At 38.7% G+C, this 22,785-nt stretch overlaps 1 protein-coding gene across 2 annotated transcripts in view; it reads left to right on the forward strand.

Moving 5' to 3' along the window:
- The first annotated feature begins 391 nt into the window (after nt 1-391).
- TUBGCP6 (tubulin gamma complex component 6) overlaps nt 392-22,785 on the forward strand; it is a 29,465-nt gene continuing 7,071 nt past the window's right edge. For both annotated transcript variants that reach the window (XM_048836866.2, XM_075124464.1), the window contains exons 1-20: nt 392-545; nt 1,394-2,216; nt 4,250-4,413; nt 8,603-8,813; nt 9,359-9,532; nt 10,270-10,391; nt 10,949-11,024; nt 12,249-12,358; nt 14,418-14,509; nt 14,611-14,750; nt 15,649-15,798; nt 16,443-16,524; nt 16,617-16,705; nt 17,205-17,320; nt 19,439-19,577; nt 19,669-19,785; nt 20,031-21,438; nt 21,971-22,026; nt 22,111-22,303; nt 22,573-22,741. In XM_048836866.2, coding sequence (XP_048692823.1) covers nt 1,470-2,216; nt 4,250-4,413; nt 8,603-8,813; nt 9,359-9,532; nt 10,270-10,391; nt 10,949-11,024; nt 12,249-12,358; nt 14,418-14,509; nt 14,611-14,750; nt 15,649-15,798; nt 16,443-16,524; nt 16,617-16,705; nt 17,205-17,320; nt 19,439-19,577; nt 19,669-19,785; nt 20,031-21,438; nt 21,971-22,026; nt 22,111-22,303; nt 22,573-22,741 — 4,355 coding nt within the window. In that variant the 5' untranslated portion in view covers nt 392-545; nt 1,394-1,469. The remainder of the gene's footprint in view (nt 546-1,393; nt 2,217-4,249; nt 4,414-8,602; nt 8,814-9,358; nt 9,533-10,269; nt 10,392-10,948; nt 11,025-12,248; nt 12,359-14,417; nt 14,510-14,610; nt 14,751-15,648; nt 15,799-16,442; nt 16,525-16,616; nt 16,706-17,204; nt 17,321-19,438; nt 19,578-19,668; nt 19,786-20,030; nt 21,439-21,970; nt 22,027-22,110; nt 22,304-22,572; nt 22,742-22,785) is intronic.

Here is a 22,785-nt window from a genome sequence, read left to right on the forward strand (position 1 = left end):
CTCAAGAGAAAGAGGCGGAGCAAGGAGAGAGCCTGGTGCTCAGTATCCGGTGCATCAGTGTCCTGGTGCTCAGTATCCCCCCGGACGGAGCAAACACCAGGTTGATCTGGAACGGGCCTGTCAATGCAAAACCACCCCGCCTTTCGCAGCGACCTTCAATACTCCCCACAATCACCAGCACCCACAAACCGCCCAACCCCAAGGGGCGGCTTTACGAGCCCCTTCCCGCGCTGCCCCCTTAACCCCTTCTTCTCTCCCCCCTCAGTGCACCCGCTGGGCGAGCCCCGCCCCCTCTGCCGTCCCCTCCCCCTTCTGTGAGCCCCGCCCCGCAGCAGCCCCAGGCCCCTCTTCCGGTTCCTACGCCCACGAGCCGCGTCCCCCAGCCCTGCTTCCCCCGCCCCTGGCTGCCGGGCCCCGTCGCTCTCCCGTGACGTCCCAATGGCGGCGCCCGAGCGCGGGGCCGCTGGCTGCTCTGGGGCTGGAGCGGCTGGTGGGCCCGCGGGAGCGCGCAGCCCTGAGAGGCGCCTGGGGCTGCTCAGCGCGGGGTAGGGCCAGCGGGATCTACCCCTGGGCATTGGGATGGGCGGCCCCAGGCCTGGCGGGAGGGGGCTGGGGGCTGCCCCGACTCTTGGTGGGGGCTGCCTCGGGTATTGTGGAGGGGCTGGGGGGGGGGGTCACCGGGCGAGTACGGGCGTGCTCGGCTGGGGCCGGTTACAGTCACTATACGCTTTGAAGGGGACGCGGACTGGTGCAGATCTTTTGGTGGGAGCGGTGGGGACAGGGTGGACTAGGCACTGCTCTTTTTACCTTTGTGTGCCCCTGGGGACAGGGTGGACTAGGCACTGCCCCTGCTTTTAGCAGCTCTTGACTACTTGCCCTGTCTACACTAGCACTCGAACTATTACTATCACCAGAATAATTTTGATCTCACACTCTTTTTGCACTGTATTGTTTGAACTCCTAGTATAAATATAGCTGAGTTTGCAGCAGAAAGTTATTTTTGTTAATCAAGTTATTAGTGGGAAATATCCTGAAAAAAGTTAGTATTGACATGTGGATGTGTTAGTGCTTGACAGTGAAACACTCCTCTACCATGGTAACCTGTGTTCATTCAAGTACCAGGTAATCTGTGTTCGTTCATGTACCACGGCAGGCTTTTTATCTATGGTGTAACCTGTCCTCTTTATATATAAAAAAAAGTGTGAGATCAAGTGTGTGTGTGTGTGTGTATATATGAAACAGAGGTTATGATGTAGCAGTTTGGCTTTATCTGTAGCGCTGCACATATTGGGCTAACTCTATTTTAAATTTAAGTACATTAATACATACTTCCAGAGGTTCTACATGTGTGATTAGTCACTAATGTCTCTTTTTTTTTCTTTGTATTTTCCAGGTCTTGAAATGGAATCAAAGACCAAACATACAGTTATATTTGCAATGAATTAACTTTACCACTTATTTGTGTTGAAATGGAGAGCATTACACAGTTGTTTAGTGACTTGTGTGAAGCGCACATGACAGGTTTGTCATGGAAGGTCCATCTGGGCAGACAGAAGATCAGCAAGAAAAGGGCTAAGCAAAATCTAAAAAGGATTGCATATAATGCCCTGTTCATGAATCTTTTTCAAGAGGAGGCCCGTAAAGTGCAGTCAAACATTTCCAGACTTCCAGTGAAAAACAAAATTTTAATGCTGTCCTTCAACTTGAGAGTTGGCGGAATGGGCGCTCAAGCAGATAGGCTGGAGAAACTCGTGGAGGAACTGGAAACATCTGATTGCTTACCATTTACGGAAATTAATTCTATTCTGGATCTTCTAGTACAGCTTGTAGGAACTGGTCCTCCTCAGCTTCTACCACAAAAAAAGGACTATTTTCTGAACAACAAGTATGTTGGGAGAAATGTTAAATATCAGGGTTATGATTATTATGATGTGAGTGTATTTGAAGCTGATATACAGACTTTAATTACAAATGAAGAGTATCAGTTTAATGACACAATTCAAAAGACAGTTCAGATAATGGAGGCTGCACCCGGCACTGGACTTCCTGCCATCGGATTATTTTCACAGAACTACCCTGTTGGTGACAAGTTTGAGAAGGAAACACGTGTCTCACTCTTTGGTGCTCTTGTCCATAGCCGTACATATGACATGGACATCAGGTTGGATCTGCCACCAGTACCTGACAATGCGGATTTGTCTGGACTTGCGATTAAAGTATGGTGTCAATTTATTTTCACTATACTTATTATTTTACTTCAGAGTATATACATACTTCCAATATGCCTTTTTGAAACTTTTTTTTTTAATACTACTGTACGAAATGGCTGTTTATCAGCATTACAAAGGTGTGGATTTAAAACATTTGCTTACATCATTCCCTGCTCATAATGTTTAATTTGCATGTGAGCATCCCTCTTTACATCTCTGTTCTAGTATCCAGTTGACCAGGTTGCAGGTTTTTTTAATTGGAGCCCTTCTTGAGATGGTTTTATGTAGCTCTCCGCTACATGCAACCTTTCACTAAGCAAAGTTTCCACTATCTCTTTTTTGGTATCATTTTTCTCTTTCGTCCTGTATTGTTATATAGCACTGATAAGAACTGCAGAAGAAGCTAGATTAACAGATTTGATTTTTTTTTCTTTCTGACTATGGGTATCTTTTGCTTTTTCTGTTTTTAATCTTTCTTTTTTCTTATTTTATTGTTGCCCCTGTAATTCTCCCATTTAAAAGAGAAGGCTACATGCTACTTAGGGTGAAGATGGTCCAGTAGCACAGGGTTAGCCAACCTATGGCACGTGTGCCAAAGGCGTCACACAAGCTAATTTTCAGTGGCATTCCGGGGGGCTCTGCATTTTAATTTAATTTTAAATGAAGCTTCTTAAACATTTTAAAAACTTTATTTATTTTACATACAACAATAGTTTAGTTATATATTAAAGACTTCTAGAAAGAGACCTTCTAAAAATGTTAAAATATATTACTGGCACGCGAAACCTTAAATTAGAGTGAATAAATGAAGACTCAGCACACCACTTCTGAAAGGTTGCTGACCCCTGCAGTAGCAGTTTCTTTTGCCTTGGATGTGTATGCTTTTGCTACTGAGCTGAGTTTGGTGGGAGCAGAGGCATGGGCTAGCACAGTGGAGGGCAACCTGCGGCCCACCAGGGAAATCCGCTGGTGGGCTGCGAGACAGTTTGTTTACATTTTCAGGAAGCAGCAAGGGCTGCAGGGACGTGCTGGCCGCCGCTTCCCACAGCTCCCATTGGTTGGGAACAGCGAACCACGGCCACTGGGAGCTGCGGGCGGCTGTGCAAATGTAAACAAACTGTCTTGTGGACCACCAGCGGATTACCCTGAAGGGGCCGCAGGTTGCCCACCACTGGGGTAGCAGGTTGCTGGCTGAATCTGTAGCCCTATACACGGTAATTGCAGATTCAGCTTTCATTAGGGTTTATGACAGGAACATGGAAGGAAGGCTGGCATGCTTAAAGGAGCTGTATGCCACTTTACCTGTATCTGTGTATGCACGTTGTAGTTAAAGGGGTGAGTCAGATCCTGGGTCAAGGAAGCAACTCTTTTTCTTTACATGCCTGTACCCCTTCTATCAGGTTGGAAAACACTGTATTAAATGTTCTTAGGAGCAATCTGCGTCCAATCAATTTGACCTATTACACAGATTTGGGGTATTACACTGCACACCAAGCTCCCAACAAAGTCAGTGGAGTTCCATGGTTGGGATGTTTAGAGGCCCTGATCCTGCAAACCCGTGCCTGATTTTATGCACATGAGTAGTCCTAGTGAAAACAGTGGAACTGGTCATGGACACTTTAATCACATGCATAAGAATTTGTGCGGTCAGGGCCTTATTATAAGTCACTTATTTTGTGAAAAAGAAAAACAAAACAGGTTTATTGTTCTGGAGCATTATGTATTATTGGACATCTAGTTTCTGAACTGACGTTATATTCAGAGTAAAATATTTCCGCATCTAATACTAACATTGTTAATATTTTAGTTTGATTATTCCATTGGCTACCAAAAAAAAAGGCTTGTCAGAAATTGAAGTGGATTTTATTGTTACAAATAGCAAAGTTTCGGTTTGTATAAATAATAAAGCCTGAGTAGTTAAAATGAGTATCTTTGATAAATTGTTAAAGTGAGACCAACAATTAAATGGCATTAGCGTAATATTCCTCAATAAATGTTGCATATATGTGTACAGTTTGAACTCTCATGGTTATTTACAGGTTCCTCAAAGTATAGATCAATCAGAAGATGAGGGATTCCAGTCAGCATCCAATCTGACTCCTGATTCACAATCGGAACCCAGCATGACTCCAGACATAGACCTCTGGGATGCCGTACTTACTTATGGACCCAGCAAACGAAGATGCTGGGAAAGAATTGGATGGTATGTGTCTGATGTTAAGATGAAAAAGAATTGTATGGTTTATATGTATTTTAGTTGGAAGTGACCTTAATTAGAATAAACAAGCTAGGAATATACCATCTGATTTGGAACATGGAGTTCAATATCTTGAGGCTCAGAAGCTTATTTCTGTTCCCTCCGAGCTATGTTTTTGCCAGATAACAGTGTAGTGCTCTATGGCATTTTTCAAGCAGCAGGACAGTTTTCCTTGCTGCCATTTAGATTTTGAGTTTTTAGTGGCATGGACTGTGTCTTCATATATGTGTGACAGAGACTAGCACATAGTGGGTGCTATCGTAATAGACATCAATAACACTTTAGGTCGAGGGAGTATTTCTCATTTTATGAACAGCTATTCTTGTTCTAAGGGGGGAGGAGATTTGCATATGTTAATACAAGTACTTGGAGCTTATAGGATCCCATTTCCTCTTCAAAGCAATTAACAAACATTAACCACAAGTTAGACAAAGTGTCCTCATTTTGCTGATGGGGAAACTGCAACATTTTCAGGGCTATGGAGGAAGCTGGTAACTCCAGTCCAGTGTTCGTTCTGTTTGTGAACAGTTGACACAAATAATCTATCAATAGGAACTCTTGACGTGTATATAATCCCCTTCACCCTATTGACTCATTTCAACCAATAAAATGGCATCATGCAAATTAACAGTAGCATGCTAATTAACAGTTTTAGTTGATTGGTTATGATGGTTGTCATTTTGTCAAATGACAGCATTTAAGAATAACTTAAGCTTTAACATGGCCTTGACTACCCAGTAACAATTATTAATGGTTGATATTTTTAATTTAGCTAATTTCAACCTATTTTCTTCAAATGGAACCTTTGCACAAGGTTTTAATATGAATTATATGGAAAATGTTAAGAGCCTGTTTTGTTCCATTATTCAGATCATTTGGGTGAAGAAAAAGACAGGGAATGCTGAATTTCAAAACATGATTATTTTTAAAATATTTGCGCAAGGGAATATAAGGAAGTACTTAATCCAGAAATTGATCTAGAATATTCACTTGTCCTGTGAAAAGCAATTATGCCAAGTCTTGAAACAAAATTCATTAATTACACTGGATAATAGGCTAAACATTAGCTGGAATTACCTATCAGTACGTCCATAATAACTATGTACCCACCGAACCACTGTGCTGTGGTGGCATTCACAAAACTGTGTAGTCTGGAGGGAGTATTGGTTAGAATGGTAAATATAGGTTTCCTTCTTGCATGAATAAGTAAAAACTTATTCTTTTAACCTTTAAACACTTTAAAAAGGTGTGTGTGTCATTTCCTAAATAAGAGCAAATGCTTATTTTGAGGTCATGTCCAAATAATACTTTTGGATGTCTATCTAAAGAAGAATTGGTGAGACAGCATTAATCATTTTTCCTTCCAAAGGGTGCATCATATTGTGAAAGGTCTAGGTTTAAGTATGTTATGTTTTCAACATGGGTAATGTGCACTTTTAAATTTAGGCAAAACATCAGTGATGTCTTAGCACATGTGTATGAACATGTAAGCTGAACCGGGGTGTGAGAGATTGCATATAGGAGGAAGTGGTTGCAGAGGCACTTAGGAAAATGAAAAAAGAAGAAAAGATTTGGGCCGGTGAAGTACCAGTGCATGTGATGAAGTCATTGGGAAGGGAAGGCATTAAGTATCTTAAAGTTTGTTCAGTTATATTCTTAAGAAAGAGAAAATGCCGGATGAATGGCATAGAAGATTAGTAGTGCCTATTTTTAAATATACAGGAGATATTACACTGTATGCTAATTATCACCCAGTTAAGCTGACATCACATGTTCTAAAAGTATGAGTGAAGATAATTGAAAAGTGTCTGCATGGAGTAGTTGAGATTTGGAAGGGACAGTATGGCTTCATGCCTAGTAGGAGCAGAACTGATGCCATATTTGCACTACAAATCCTCATGGAAGAGTTCAGAGAAAAGAGATGGCAATTGGGTATGGTCTTTGTGGACCCATAGAAGGTGTATGATCATGTACCATGAGAACTATTTTGGTGGATTTTGTAATGGAGAGGTGTCCCAGAATGGTATGTCCATCTAATCGAAGATATGTACGATGGAGTGACTACCGTAGTCAAAACTAAATGGGGCTACGTTAGAGAATTTCCTGTAAGTATTGGCCTACATCAGGGATCAGCACTGATCCTCTTTTTGTTTGCAGTTATAATGGATGTGGAAAGTGAGAATATACAAAGAACTGCTTTGGAAAATGCTGTTCATTGGTGACCTAGTGATATGTGCAGAAGTTTGTGAGATCCTGCAAGTCAATTTTGAATAGTAGCAACGTAGTTTTGAGCAGGCAGGACTTAAAGGGAACATTGATTAGACTGCGGCTATGATAACTGAGGGAGAAGGACTGTCCATAAAGGAAATCACAGAAAGCTTAGAAGAGTGAAATAGTTTAAATACTAGGATCAGTGGTTGCAGATGATGGTGTCCTCCTGAGTGATATCCAGCATAATATTAAAGCTGTGTGATGCAAATGGCAGGAGTAGATCCCAGTTCTCTGTGACAAAACGATGCCAGTAAAGTTAAAAGATAGACTGTATAAAACTGTAATTCGACACATCTTAATGTATGGAACAGAGACTTGATCAGTCGCAAGAAATCAATATGCTTAGAGCCCTTCGCGGATACAAAATTTGTATCTGCATTCGATCCGCAATCTGCAAAAATGATCCGTGGATATAAAGTGGATATCCGCAAATTTGCAGGGCTCTAAATAGGCTCTTCACCATGGAAATGAAGATGTTGACAGAAGCTTGGACGCTCCATGATAGAAAGTGAAATGAGGTTGTAAAGGGCCTAAGGCAGGATGCGCCAATTGAACACAAATTGAGGGAGGCAAGGCTCTGTTGGTTTGGGCATATCAGTGGAGACTAGAGAGTTCTATCATCAGCAGAGCTCTTGCAATTGTTGTGGATGGAAGATGACCAAGGAGGAGACAAAGACTCAGTATGTGGACCAGATATCAGCAGAGTACAGTGAGCGCAATCTGTACAAGAGCCTGGCATACAGTCATGAGTTTTGAAAGAAGGCTATAAAAGTTGCTGACCCCGAAGAGGCAAGTGGAATGAGAGGAGGAGGAGGAGAAGTGCCGTTTTCACTCATATGTTTTGTTTTAACCCAGTAGTTCTCAACCTGTGGTCTGCAGATCCCTAGGGGTCTGCAGACGATGTCTAGGATTTCCAAAGGGGTTCGTACCTCCATCTGAAATTTTTTTAGAGGACTGCAAATGAAAAAAGGTTGAGAACCACTGTTTTAAAACCACTTATAAGTTTGCCCAGGATCTTTGTAAGAAAGTATCCATTCCAACTCCAGTTCTAAATTGTGCACAGATACGAAAGATGTAATTAAAAGATGCATCCTAGAACACTGGAAAAATCTAGTTCCTTTGCTGTATAAGATATGCTGACTTGTGAATGAACTTGTGCTTAAGTGTTGTGGGGCCAGGTCATGTGTGATTGTTTTCTAATGGCTTCTCAATGCCATTTAGCAATAGTGATTTTTATAATTAAGTTATTACTGGAAGCTGTGGGTAATATATGAACAGTATTTTGAATGTTTTGTTTCTGTGTTTAGATTTCAGATTCTTTTATGCAGGGACATGCCTTTCTGTTTGTTCTGTAAATTCTCTGGAACACATCTGGTGCTGTAAAGATTATCGTAATTAAGAATGGGTTGGTAGTGGAGAGATTTTTAGGTTGTAGTTCAAAACTGGCTCTTGGCAGTTGCCTAGCGTTTTTAACATTTGCGCTGCAGAACTTCACTTACTATTTTAACAAAAGTTATTTGTAACTTCAGCAGTTAATTTGTGTAGGTAATTTTGTGTAAGCAGTGGTAGTCGTCTTCCCTTCCTCTTTGGGAACCCACCCTGGTCTTTTCACTCTTCCTGTCAGGAGTTGGTGCAGACAGGATCTTGGGGTCAAATACATCTATCGCTTTCTTCAAGAATGCCATTTCCTGCATGCTTTTGACAGTTGTCCACACAGCCTCCTTATGCAAATGTTGCATTGTAAATAATCCACAAGGGTAAAACATTTTTAATGACTGTGTAAAGTTCTGAAATGTCTTTATTTTAAAGGAAAGCAGTTGATTTATTCTTGGCTTTTATTGTTTCTGTATTTTTTCTGACACAGCCCACCTGGTAAAAAAGAGGAACCATATCTTACTGAAGCTGGAAGAGAAGCTTTTGACAATTTTTATAGGCTTCGAGAAGGGGAATTAGAACTGTTTAGCAATACCATTCTCCAGCTTCCACAGCTTGTGCTAATGAAAGAATTTGAACTGGTTAAAGATGTTTTGAATGTCCTTATTGGTGTGGTATCTGCTACATTTTCACTTAATCAGGTATGAAAAACTTTTCTAAGAATGATCATGTTCAGTCACATCAGATTTCATGATTTTTGGTAGAGATTTTTGCAAGAGAAATAATTTTTTTGCATTTGAAGTTTTGTGATTCCTATTAGTATAACTTAAAATAATCAGAGAACTCTTTTACTGCAGTTTAAATGTCCAAAACAGTCTCCAGAGGTCTGTACAAGAAAATATGTGAGAAAGTAAATTAATGGATTCCACGAATGCCTTAAAGTGATTAAAATAATGTATAGAGAACTGTTTGGTTAAAAGATTAAGTAACAAGAATTTTTATATACACTTTAATATAATTATGATTTAATTTTCCTCCTAAAATTGTGCTACCTTTTATATCTGTTAATCTTTTTGTCTCAGGTATTTAACTCCAGTCACCATAATAAACTGTAAATCTGTGTGCCATTATTTTACGGGCGTTTTGTTTTCAGGCAGTTTGGGGTGAGGTGGTGTAATTATATAGCACTGAATATATAGTTCTGAAATAACTAACTGGTACTGTCTTCCTTTCTGCACAATTCTAGGCTGCTCAGACATTTGTGATAAAGCAGGGGATATATGTATCTGGAACATCACCTGAGAGCATGAACAATCTCCTGTCAGAAGTTGCTGAATATGGAACATATTACACACGATTGAGTCGCTTCTCTCTTCAGCCAGTCTTAGACTCCCTGTACAACAAAGGGCTTGTATTTCAGGTAATGTACTTGAATGGTGCTTGCCTGCTCAATAGTGTGTTTGTTGTTTCTGTAGAGGAATGATCTTGACATGCTGTTTATTGGGAGGTAAAGGGTGACTGTTTCTCAAGTTCTGCAGTATTGCTAAATATTTGATTAGTAAATATATTAAAAATATAATAGCTCTTTTTTGTAAGTGTAAATGCACTTCACAGTGTAAAAGAAATAAAATGAGGGAAACAGTCCACTTTAATACCTTTTATTAGATCATGTCAGTTTGAAATTGCTTACTGCTTCCTTGTAGATATTAGTTCTCCAAATGTGACTTGGATTAAGCAATGCGATGAATCTTCTGTGTGTGGTGAGGTGTAATTAACTTTGTTGTGGGCAAATAAGTATTCTTTTTTAACCAGAGGGGCAAAGGGAATCTTCTTTGTTTGTAATACACTATTAAAATTAGGTCATTTTTATTTTCATAGTTGTGATACATTCTCTTTTTAAATACTCAGTGTAATTCACATTAATGTTAATAGTGCTGTCCATATGCATGAAAAGGAAACAATCCTGTTATCTTTCAAATACACAACTTTTCTTGTCTTGCCATTGAAACTGGACTTTTTTTTTTTTTTAAGATAACATACCCAAATTAGAATGCAGTAAATGTGTTTTAATGTTAATGTACTGTAATCAGTGTGAACATAAACTGAGCACTAACAGTTTTAAAAGCAGGGTGTTGTCAATGTTTTTTCTTCTACTAGGCATTCACAAGTGGATTGAGGAAGTACCTTCAGTATTACCGAGCATGTGTTTTGTCAACACCTCCCACTTTAAGCCTTCTAACTATCAGTTTTCTCTTCAGAAAATTAGGGCGACAGTTAAGGTAATATTATAATATTAAAGCATTGTAGGACTGAAAAAATGAACACTAAAAAGCCACTACTAGAGAACCCTTCCTATTCAATCTCTGGTGTTCATTTCGTAATATTTTCACAGAAAAAAATCTTTAAATTCCAGAGGCTGGTGGTAGTAATAATACTACCTAGCTCTAATAGTCGTCTTCATCAGTAGATCTCAAAGCACTTTACAGATAAGCTCCTATTATATCTCCCCACTTTTTACAGATGGGGAAATTGTGGCACAAGGAGGTGAAGTGAGTAAGGATATAAGGACTGATAGACTAGATAACTTTAGTATAGATAGTTAGACCTAGAGTCCTGGCCAAATTCCAACTTGAGTCACCATCTGCGTATCTAAATACTTTCTATAGCTTGAATTGGAGAAATGTTCTCCACCTCCCCTCCCTACACCTGTTATAGTTTGATGCTGCAAAATGATAGCCTCATGCCACCCAAGTGTGGCACATTTCATTGATCATTGTAAATGACCTGGGATACTTCTGTCTGAAAGATGTTACATAAATGTAATTTTTTGGTTTAGGTATTTAGCTGAGCTCTGTGGCATAGGAACAACTGTACTGGGGATCAGCAGAGGTTCTGGTGCTTCATTTCCTACGGTGATTATTGATCTTTTTTGGAAACCTATTGTTTTAGTTTTAATATCAGTATATCCGCTTCAAATAAATTGAGTAGGATTTTTTTAAATGTTCAGTGTTGGCCTCTGCTCCCAATAAAGTCAATGGGAGTTTTAGCAAAGAACACTATCAGATCAGTGCTGAATGCTTTTGAAAATTCCACGTAAATGTTGCATGAAATGAGAGAGAGAGAATTCATATACTGATTATAAATTGTTAAATTAATGTTGGATGTCTGTCACTGTTCTGCAAGTGGGTATACAATAGAAACACTTTTATAATATAACACACACAATTTTAAGTATTTTTCTGTTGTATTAGCAAGATAATCCAAGCATTAAAAGCAATGCTCAACAGAAGAAGGCCTGCTACAATCCTTCCTATTTAGCTTTGCCCCTCTGAAAAGTTTCAGTGAATAGATAAGACCTGAAGGTGAACATACGGGCTCAGTCAGACCAAAGAGGAAATGTGAACTTCAGCGTCTGTGGCTTTCCAATGAGAATGCCGTGCCAGCCCCAAATATTTAAATATTGGGACTTTGCCCTAGTGATTTCAATGGATGAGGTAAAGCTCAAAAAAAGTGGACCCTAAGATATTCAGGACCCAAATTAAAGCCTTTTATTAGAGTTCAAAACCAACCCCTTCAATTGTCCCTGGAAACTGGTTGGAAGGTAGTGCAGTCTATCGAGCACTGGTGTAATATGCTGTATCCTTGAAACTCTGCTATGTATGTGGGCTGTTTACACTATTAAAGTTTCTATGGTAAAGAGGTACGGCCCCACATAGAGTATTGCAGAAATTCAGTATATAGAAGTAGTAAATGCAGGGACAATGGTGGTAAGGTGTACATCTGGTAGGTAAGATTACAATCTCGTATTCAAGTAAAGATGAGAAAAGTACTCATGGCTACAGTTGCTATCTGGGTATCCAGAAACAATCCAGGATCCAGAAAGAATCCTGACGATTCCAATAAAACTTTGTCAGTTGAAGGGGGGCATATGTCACCTCTACCATTTCCTCTGGTTGTTGTTGACCCATCCCACCAATATCGTTTCAGTTTTATCCAGACTGAGCCATGACCAAATTGTCTCTGTCTAATAAATAGATGTAAAGATGTGTATATTATGAAACTTTTTTTTACTAATAGTACGATGGATTTTACTGTTTTGAAATGTAGTTGTTTTATCTTTTTTTTTTTTCTTCCAGGGAGTAAGATTGCTTTCATACTTGTACAAAGAGGCTCTCAATAACTGTAGTAATGAACATTACCCAGTTCTTCTGTCATTGTTAAAAACCAGCTGTGAACCATATACCAGGTGGGTTGCAGACTATTTGTTTTATAATTGTGCTTAGCAATGACTGTAATAATAACCTACTGGTTTTCCATTTGGGCATTTTTAATGTAATAACCACTTTGAAGAAGTGGATAACTAGGCTGGTTTAGTTTATAAAGGGCAGACCATTAGCTTGAAGATTTTCAGAGTGGATGTGAATTATTTTTAATGATTTAAGGTGTGGTTCGGCTCTGAAAAGTGACTGCAAAAATGGCATTGTGTGGGTCCATATTTGCTTTCCAATGACTTCCGTAGCAAAACCTTTTTTCTTTTTTTTAACAAATAAAAGGATATTTTTTTCCTAACTGCCAACCCAACAAATTCACTCAGGGATCTGAGACTCAACCAGGGTTCAGTTTCTTTCCTTCTTGTACATCATCACCACCAGTAACAAATATCCTGCAGCTGATATTTAATTACACACAAAACCAGGAGAGATCCCACCTCACTCTCTCATACCTGTGTTGGTTTTTCAATGTTAATAGAAGTTCAAAAGTTGTAAAAACATCTTTTATATCACTAACATAAGCATAGCTGTTGAGTAAGAAGTTGTTATCTTTAATAGAGTCCCTTGGATGTACCAGTTTCTTTAATCAATATCCACACAACTTTGGAAATTGCTTATCTACTTCTATAGCAATGCTACGGAGTGTATAAAATATTAGACATTTTTAGGAACTACAATAGTAATTTAAAAAAATCAATAATAATGGGGCAAGTATAATAAAATTAAACAGGACAAAACAAACCCATCAAGATATTCTGAACTGAAGACTCCACCCACTGCCACCCTTTCCCTATGTTCAGTTCCCAGTCAAATTTTGGGCCTCAGACCTTCTCAGCTGTAAACCTGTTGAAATACTTTATTGTGGCTTCAGTTCTGCAACTTATACCTTGACAGACCGTTGAGTCTTCATTGTGTTTATTGCAGGAGTAGGACAGTAAAGTTATAAGTACATGCATAAAAATTTGCAGGATTAAGGCCTAAATGAGTTTGTAACAAGTCACTATGAGAACATCAATTGTTTAAGCAATAATGGTTGCTATAGAGGTCATTTCCTGCCAGCTGATGTCTGTCTTGAGGATGTTAACCCAGTCATTAATTCATTAACTTCCAGGAAATGTACCACCTGGAAGTTGTTGTTGCTGTTAGAAATCATAAAAATATAAGGATATTAACACACAAGGCCTTATTTTTAATTAGGTTAAAGTTGAACTGCGGTTGCTATGGATACATTTTTCTGTTTACAGTACCAGTCTGTTCCTAGGCATTAGACCTTTACAGTAACCAGTCGAAAAGAAGGACTGGGCTGATGCTGCTATGGGACACTTAATTTCAGTATCTGTAATTTATGATAATTTTGTTTCCTCTGTGCATATAGGGAGGATAACCTTTGATTCACACTGGGGTCAAGAGAGTGTTATCATAAATATATGGAAAAAGGAATATTTTCTCCCAAAATAATAGTTCACGTTTCTCCAGATATATGAAAAGCTGCTCAAGCTCAAAGGAAAAGTTGTCTGAATTTGTGTCCTAGAGTTCTATAGCCTCTCTTCTCCTTCTAAACAAGTTGCATCTAATTAAAATTCTTTCTTCCTCCCCCCTTCCCCATAAAATGTATTCTATCATTATGACAGTGCAAAGGTTTTTATGTATGTCCAGATCAGTATAAAAGACTGTTACTGGAGTTAGAATGATTTTAAACAAAATGTTTGCAGTTAAGATTCTCTAAAAAAGATGCTTCTTATGCCAAAAATGAGGGTTTATATTTTTTGGGAATTAACTGTTGATGTGATTATGCTTAACTTTTATATTTATCCTCAATATGACTTGAAGATTTACCTTTTTGTCATGACTTTGACAAATATGCTGCTGATACAATATTTGCGGCGTGTGCATGCATGCGCACATGTGCATCCATACTGATTGAGATATATATATATGTCAAAGAAAATAATCTGTTATGTGTATTGGTTCAAATAAAATAATTTTAGAAAGGAAAGAGGGACTTAACTCCGTTGTATAATCTTTATTTTTTAGGTTTATCTATGATTGGGTGTACAGTGGTGTATTCAGGGATGTTTATGGCGAATTCATGATTCAAGTGAATGAGGATTATCTTAGCTTCAGAGGTACAGTACATAGATGTAGAACTTCTAGTTTGTTCAGTTTGCATTCTTGTTATCTTTATTAAATACAATATACTTTGATCTTTCTTGTCTTTGATCTATAGATAAACATTACTGGACCCATGGATATATTTTGATTTCGAAAGAAGTAGAAGATTGTGTCCCTGTGTTTCTGAAGCATATTGCCAATGATGTATACATTTGTGGGAAAACCATAAACTTATTGAAATTGTGTTGTCCCAGGGCAAGTACTTGCTTGGTTCTTTTATGTTGCACTACAAAAACAAATTCTTAGCATATGTTGACTGGTTCTGTGGCAAGTAAATTTAAATTTATGCTTTTATTGATAAGTGGCCCTGCCAAGGATGGATGTTGAAGAATGTTATTTAGCTGTTTACATTCAAGTATTCATGACCTCAATATTCCAGTGTAACACAGGTCTTGATAGCTAATTGACAAACTGTGAATGTGCAGAAGCAAGTTTAAAGTACCCTTTGTACAACTTTAGGTTTCATATTTTCCTTTGTGTAAACCCTGAATGTTTTAGGCCTCCAAGCAATTGTTCTCCAACACCCAGACAACACTGACCAAAGCAGGGGGCCCGCTCTCCCTAAAGACCTGAGTTTAGATCATACCTTCCCCCCCTATCATTTTGGCTTTTTTTGCTGCACACTTATTCAGACACACTGTAATAGTTCCACTGTACACATTTTTTGCAAAACAGATCTGTTTGTGGTAGGAAGAATGCTTGAAATAATAAATTTAAAGTTCCCTTTAATTTATACTTTGATCTTTTCATCTGATTTCTAAGATCTTGTCTTTTTAAACCTTTCAGGTCTCAGTCACAGGGTGTAGAAACATGATCCTGTTATATCAGTTCCATTTTCATATCTGGATGTATATGTTGTACCTAAAGGCAAGCAGTGGCTGTTATCGGACATGTAATGCCATAAGCTATTCAAGAAAGTAATATGATTTAAAATAGACATTTAAACATCTGCAGAATGGCTCAGAACAAGACTCCTCCTAGGAAGTATCTCAAACAGTTGATATATGCATATACAATCATAAAGCCTGATTAGTCATTTAAATTCACAGGCTTTTTTCCCACTATTTAACTGTATAATATTTCTTATTTGTAGCATTACATATGCTGGTCAGATATCCCTGTTCCTCGGATTTCTGTTATTTTTTCCCTTGAGGAGCTGAAAGAGATTGAGAGAGACTGTGCAGTATATGTGGGTCGAATGGAAAGAATTGCCCGTTACAGTTCTATTAGCAAGGAAGAAAAGGTAAATGAATATTAAAGAAGAAATAATTTTATATAATTAGTATATTTAAAGAGAGCTCAGATTTTTCATTTGATTGTATATGTAAAAGTACTGACATTCATGACTATAGTCTTCCTGTGGTGGTCTGCTTGCTTTGTATTGCTGTCTTGGGGGAAAAAAAGACGAACATAATTGCTTTTAGTTTTGTTTAACTGGCATGTCATTATTGTTGACATTTTCATGATTTTTGGAAATAGTTTTGGAGGATGTTCCGCCAGAAATTTGTTGCATCTGCTTTAATCTATTAGGGAAAGGTAATCAAGACCCAACTAATACACTATCAGAGCCTAACTTGTTTATTAACTAATCAGATTGTTCCATTTGTCAAGTCCTTTAAATAATTTGCATGGCTAATTTATTTTAGTAGAACTTCATTACTGTGAGCAGATCATTGTGTTTATAAATTTTAGTATAACCTTAGATTCTACGTTCAGTGATTTGCCTAATTAGGTGTCCCATTTATTAAGTGGGTATAAATCCTGGAAGCCAGCTACCTGAGGACATTATTGCTATGTGTACATGGAATGAAAGCGTGCACTTTAAATTGCAACACTATCTCTTCATGTCTGAAAAGCATAATAAAACTATATATATTTATCTCCTAGGATTTGCGCATGGAGATTGCAAAACAGGAGTTGATTGTTCATGCTCGAGAAACAGCTAGTAAAGTACTAAAAGCCATTAATGGTAAGTTTCAGTGGGGTTTTCATCTAGTGAATTTTTTCTCTGTTTTTTCAGTATGTTGATGTAAAATAACAGTATTTTCAATTTAAATACAGATCAACAAATATCAGAAAGAATGACTTTGGATGCAAGGAAACGGGAACAGTTTCAGAAATTAAAAGAACAGTTTGCAAAAGATCAAGAGGTATTTCTGTGGCTTGATTGCTTTGAGAATTATATTATTTGCTAAAGAAAAACAAATAAATTACAGTTTTACAGTGAAACACCAATTATTATGAAATCTAATCTTAGGAACGGCCAGTTATACAAACCATTTTTCCTGAAGGAAGGGAAAAATCCCTACGCAATAGTGATGTCTGTGAAGAAAAACGCAACATCCCTTCACGTTCCGATGTTTTCAGTGCATTGGAAATCACCTTGCAGTGGTTTGAAGGACAAGAAGAAAGTAATGCAGTGCACCGTACTACAGTTTATGCACAGTACCTACTGTAATTTTGAAATGTTCAATGTTATGACCTCCTCAATCCCCAATTAGTTTATAAAATAAGGGGTTTACTACACATTCTGAAATTGCTCAAACACCTAATGATATATAGTTTTAAAAGCTCTTTAAAATGTGTACATCTGTTTGACTGGGTTGGTGCTGAGAGTGATTTTTTTAAGAGTTCTAAATGTTTATGTAGCGTCGACTTACGATGAAACAGGAGGAGATTGATGATGATTTCAGCTATGCCCGAGAGCTCAGGGAGAGAGAGAAAAGACTGAAAGCCTTAGAAGAGGAACTGGAAAAAAAGGCAAGGTAATGTATAAAGAAACAATATTTGTGGTTAATCTCCCAAAGGTTTCAGATCACATTTTCCCATAAGGTCTGGTTTTAAAAAACAATTAAAATATTGCTCTTCATTTTGGAATCCTATCAATGCTCTAAAGAACAGACAGTCTACACCAATGACATCCAGACTGGTTTTTGTCAAAATCATGGCTTTAGAAAAACTTTAACAACAAAATTTGTGATCAAAAGCTGCCCACACAGCAAAAAAATCGGATGTGTCAGATCAGATTAAAAACCGGTATGGGGGAATTAACGTAGACTTTTTTTTTTGCTTTACTGCTAATGTTAAATGTGGGTTATGATACTTTCCTCTGAGTCTACATGGACCCCGATCTTACTTCAGTGGGGCTCTACTTGGGCCTAGTGTCCACCAAAGTGGATCTGACTGTATGGTCAGAGCCACAGTTTATACATTGGTGAATGCTATTCGATTTTATTTGGACTATGAATAGCTGTCAGAGGTTAAGGGCTGCATTTTAATCATTTAATCAGGCATACATTGATGGTGTCTGAGTATGTAAGGTGAAATGTATATCTCAGTCAGATCCTTTTAATTTGATATATAATCAGCACTCAGATGCAGGTCAGGTATTTCTTGGTAGTTAGTCATTAGCAGGGATCGAGCCTTGGGCTTCACCACATACCTTCAAAATCTCCAGCTGGAAGTGGTGGATTCTCCGTCTCTTGATGTCTTCAGCTCAAGACTGGATGCCTTTGTGGAAGATATGTGTTAGCCAAACACAAGGTACATGGCTCAATACTGGGTAACTGGTTTAAGGGCCTGTTATATATAGGAGGTCAGACTAGATGATCGCTCCAGGGCATACTGTAGCCAGGAGTCATTACTGCTCCCATTAACCATCAAAAGGACTCATAAAAGATATTTATGTGATTAAAAATTAAATTGATGAGGACAGTGCCATGGGTGTGGTGTGGTGTGCTATTTTTAATTGTTTTTCCTTATCAGATAGACTTAAACAGTAATGAGCAGGAAACAAAACACTTTTTCAGTGTTAAAATCGGTTCTAATTAAGGCTGCATGTCTGTCACAGAGGTCACGGAAGTCATGGATTCCATGACTTTTCATGACTTCCGTGACTTTTGCAGCGGCTGGTGTGGCTGGCTCAGGGGTTTTCCGAGCACTCGGGCAGCCCCTGGGCCAGCAGCAGCAGCAGTTTGTGTGTGAGAGGGAGCTCAGGGCTGGGTCAGGGGCTTGGGGCATAGGGCGGCACTTACCCCCGGGGTGGAGGGCAGGGGCTTCTCGGAAGCAGCTGGCATGTCCCTGCAGCTCCTAGGCAGAGGGCCAGTTTGCAGGCACTGCCTCCACAGCTCTCGTTGGCTGCAGTTCCCAGCCAATGGGAGCTGCAGAGCTGGAGCTTGTGGCGGGGGCAGCGCATGGAGTCCCCTGGCCTTCCCTCCCCTTAGGAGCTGCAGGGACATGCTGGATGCTTCTGGGGAGCTGCGTGGAGCTGGGTAGGGAGCCTGCCAGCCCCTCCAACCCCGCCCCTCACTCCAGTAGGGGTCTTGGGCCATGCACTGCTGCCTGGTTCCCCAGCACCGGCAGGGGTCCTGGGCCGCCCAAGTTTTAGTCAGGGATATATAGTACAAGTCATGGACAGGTCACAGACTGTGAATTTTTGTTTACTACCTGTGACCTGTCCATGACTTTTACTAAAAATACCTGTGACTAAAACGCAGCCTTAATTATAATTGATATAAATTCTGCATAGTAATTATAGCTGTTACAAGCTTTGACATTACTTATCAATATATACAGCTAATTGTAATTTTTCTTTGTTTTCTATCATACATTTAAGCACATTTGTTATGAAAAATTAGTCTCCTAATAACATGGTTCTACAAAAACTTATTGACAAAAAATAGCATCCTATTTTCATTACATTTTCTCAACTGGCTTCTGTACTGTGGATGAAACCTCTGGTTTTTAATTTTAAAAATATATAATCTGAGAGATCTATCATTTCCTTGCTCTTCTACACCAGCATATGGTCTCAATGTACAGAGTGCAAGATGAAAAATAAGCAGGTGGAGTGTCTGTAATATAGTATCTTTACTCTCCTTCAGGCAAGAAATAATTGATCATTATAGCAAACTTTCTGATGATGCAGCCCGTAGGGAGCAAAGAGCTTTATGGAAAATCCAGCGGCACAAACTGGAAACAGCCCGTCTCAACTTTCTAGTAGAAGATCAAAAACATATCGAGGTATCTTTTAAATTTTTAAAAGAAATATCATTTGTAGCATTTTAACATTTGATATATTAAAAGCTTTTTGGTTTGCTATTTTGATTTTTAGGAGATGCTTGAAAAACTTCCTAATGGGAAGTACAGGAGGAAATTAGACATTATTCCGCATAAGCAATGCCAAACAGTTTCACTTATGGACGCAGCTGTAGAAGAACCAAGCTCTCAGGTTAGTTTATTTTCTTACAGAAGCATTGCATGACAATTCCAAGTTTTCTAATGTGAGTTTTGTAAATGTTTGATCACTAAACAGAAGAGTCACCATGGCAGAAATGTGAATGAGTATTACAGTATTGTGGTGCTGGCAATAAAAGGGCAGGACTGGAAATAAAATCTTGTTGTGGAAAAATAGTTTAAAATACATACAAACTGTATGTAAATAGCTGAAGAATGCAATAATTATTTGTGTTTTAGGTATCTTCTGTGGAACCTGTGCATTCTGACAATAATGTTGTCAGAGGTGATTCTGAATCTGGACTGAAGAGTGTTACTTCTGCTGAAAAACCATTGGCTTTGTCCCGGCCAGTAAATACTCATATTAATCAACGTCCTGAGCAAGATGCAGCAGGAACTGAATCTCAATTACTAAGTACAGAACAAACATGGGATCCATCGCAGAGTGCTAATTCTCTGCCTGAATCCAGTCTAAATATTGAGGATTTCCTACCAGAATCACAGGAAGAACAACCTGCTGCCGTTGGCTCTTTACTAGATGAAGGATCTTTACTAGACGAAGCATTTCAAAATATTAGCTCAGAACTTCCTGAAACTACTCAAATAAGTGAAAGTCAGCCTCTTTTGATAGAAGCACTGCAAGGAGAAGGTAATACACAGTTACATCAGCAAAGTGAATATGATTTTAATACAATTCTCAGGCCAGCTGCTGTTTCACAAGGACATGGCAGAGTTGGAGAAAATGTGTTGGTGGAAAGTAGGAGACTTCAGTGGAATATTCATGGACATGTATCCAATGCCAGCTTTAATGTAGGGGAATATGTGCCTTGTGCAGAGACTTCCCAGTCACATTCAAATCCATATGGACATTCTTCAGATTCGCACATAAAGATTGGGGAATATACCTCTGAAGTTGAATCTAGTCGGCCTCGCTGGAATATTCATGGGCATATTTCTGCAGCTCATATTAAAATTGGGGAATATACGTCGGAGGTCGAGTCCTCAAGGCCCAGATGGAATGTTCATGGACATGCCTCAGAAGCCAACATTAAGATTGGTGAGTATGTGTCAAACATAGAGCCTACAAGGCCTCGGTGGAACATCCATGGTCATGCATCTGATGCCAATATCAAGATTGGAGAGAACGTGTCTGAGCCTGTACCATCTAGAGCTCGGTGGAACATCCATGGCCATGCATCTGATGCCAATATCAAGATTGGGGAAAATGTGTCTGAGGCTGTACCATCCAGACCTCGGTGGAATATCCATGGACATGCTTCACAATCACACATTAAAATGGGAGAGCTAGTTTCAGACACTGAACTTTCAAAACCTCGTTGGAGCCCTTTTGGCCATGCATCTCAGTCGAACATTAAAATAGGGGAGTGGTCTCCATCCACAGAAAGTGATCCAATACCTCATAATAAAACCATCTCTGGTCACACATCAGACTCTACAGTTCAGACATTTCAGTGCAATGGAGAGTTTTCTCCCTCTGTTGAAAGTAAGAGAGACAATAAATCATCAGAAGGCAAGGAAGAGGTCTTACCCCAATCACAGTCCTCAGACAGTGTTCCAGTCCTTTCAGATTCTAATATTGAAGGTGAAAAGCAAGAAAACATCACAGAAGAGAGAGAGAAACAAGAAGGTGAGAATAAGACAATCAAACTGTATTCAGTTGGTCAGTAGTTTTTTAGGACCTTATAAAAATTACTATCAAGTGTGTTTGTTCTATCTGGATACTTATGAGTTAATTCATTGAGTATATGGCTAAACACTATTAGAATTTAGAGGTGAGAATTTGCATGTAGTCTTGTCTCCTGTATGAAAAGGGTGAAATATTAGTTAAAATTTTCCACTGGTTTGAAACTTTGCAGACCACTTATAATTCTAGTGTGGTTTTAAATAGCTACTTTGCACTCTGAAATTGAAGAATGTTCTGACAGTACTTTAAATATATTAATGCTAATAGTGTCACTGTGTAATATATAGAAGCATGTGAAGCTAAAGTTCCCTGTTTTTCAAGTGCAGTGTAATGGTGGTTTTGTTACAGATTTTGCATTCTTTTGGAATTATGATCAGGTCTGAGATATGATCCGGTGACTATAGGCAGTTCAGCTGTATTTTGTATGTTCATGGGTGGTTTTTTTCTAATACTGTTTCAATTTGTGTTATTACAGTAATTGCAAAAGATGTCAGCAAAGATCTCCCTCCAGAGCTTCCTCAGGGTTCACAGGTAAGGAACACATCATTTCTACATGGGATTTATGAGAAGATCGGCTCTGAGAGAAGGTGTTAGTTATTGTCTGCATTTTCTTAGACAGAGGAACCTGAAAAATCGATTGCCCTGACTGTTACACCTCAAGAAACTTTACTTTCTGAGGCGTGTGCTTCTGAAACTAAAGAGAAGGAAGATGATGATGATGATACGTGGAGGAAAGAACAAGCTTATCTGAAAGCCTTATCAGACCAGTATTGCCTTGAAAAATACCAAGACAGCTATGATTTAATGTGTGAGTAGAACTCTTGAAATGGTAGTTCAGCAAGAATATGTAATGATCTTGAGTGAGAAATCAGGATTTTAGCCTAAGGAAGAGTTCTTAGATGATCTTTATCATCAAAATTATTAAGTACAGGAGCAAAACTATTTTTCTTTGCATAAAAATCTGAAGTCTACTGTAGCATGTTTTTGACTTTTCTAATCTGGAATGACTTTCAGGACATTAATTGAAATAGCTTAAGTATAACAGCATACAATTTTTATGTGTGTTCTTCAATTTAGCAGAGTTGCCAGTTTCCCATCTCTTGCATCATGTGATACCCAGGTCATACACTTTCCCAGTGGATCCTTTGGTACAGTCAGCAACAGATGAAACAGCTGTACAACTAAGTGAGCTTTTATCTTTGCCAGTGCTGATGAAACACTCTATTACTGCTCCACTCGTGTCTCAGTAAGTATTAATTAGGAATAACAAATCCACTTTTATTAACTCAG

The sequence above is a fragment of the Caretta caretta genome, chromosome 1, assembly GCF_965140235.1.
Source record: "Caretta caretta isolate rCarCar2 chromosome 1, rCarCar1.hap1, whole genome shotgun sequence".
In the NCBI taxonomy this organism is placed as follows: domain Eukaryota; kingdom Metazoa; phylum Chordata; order Testudines; family Cheloniidae; genus Caretta; species Caretta caretta.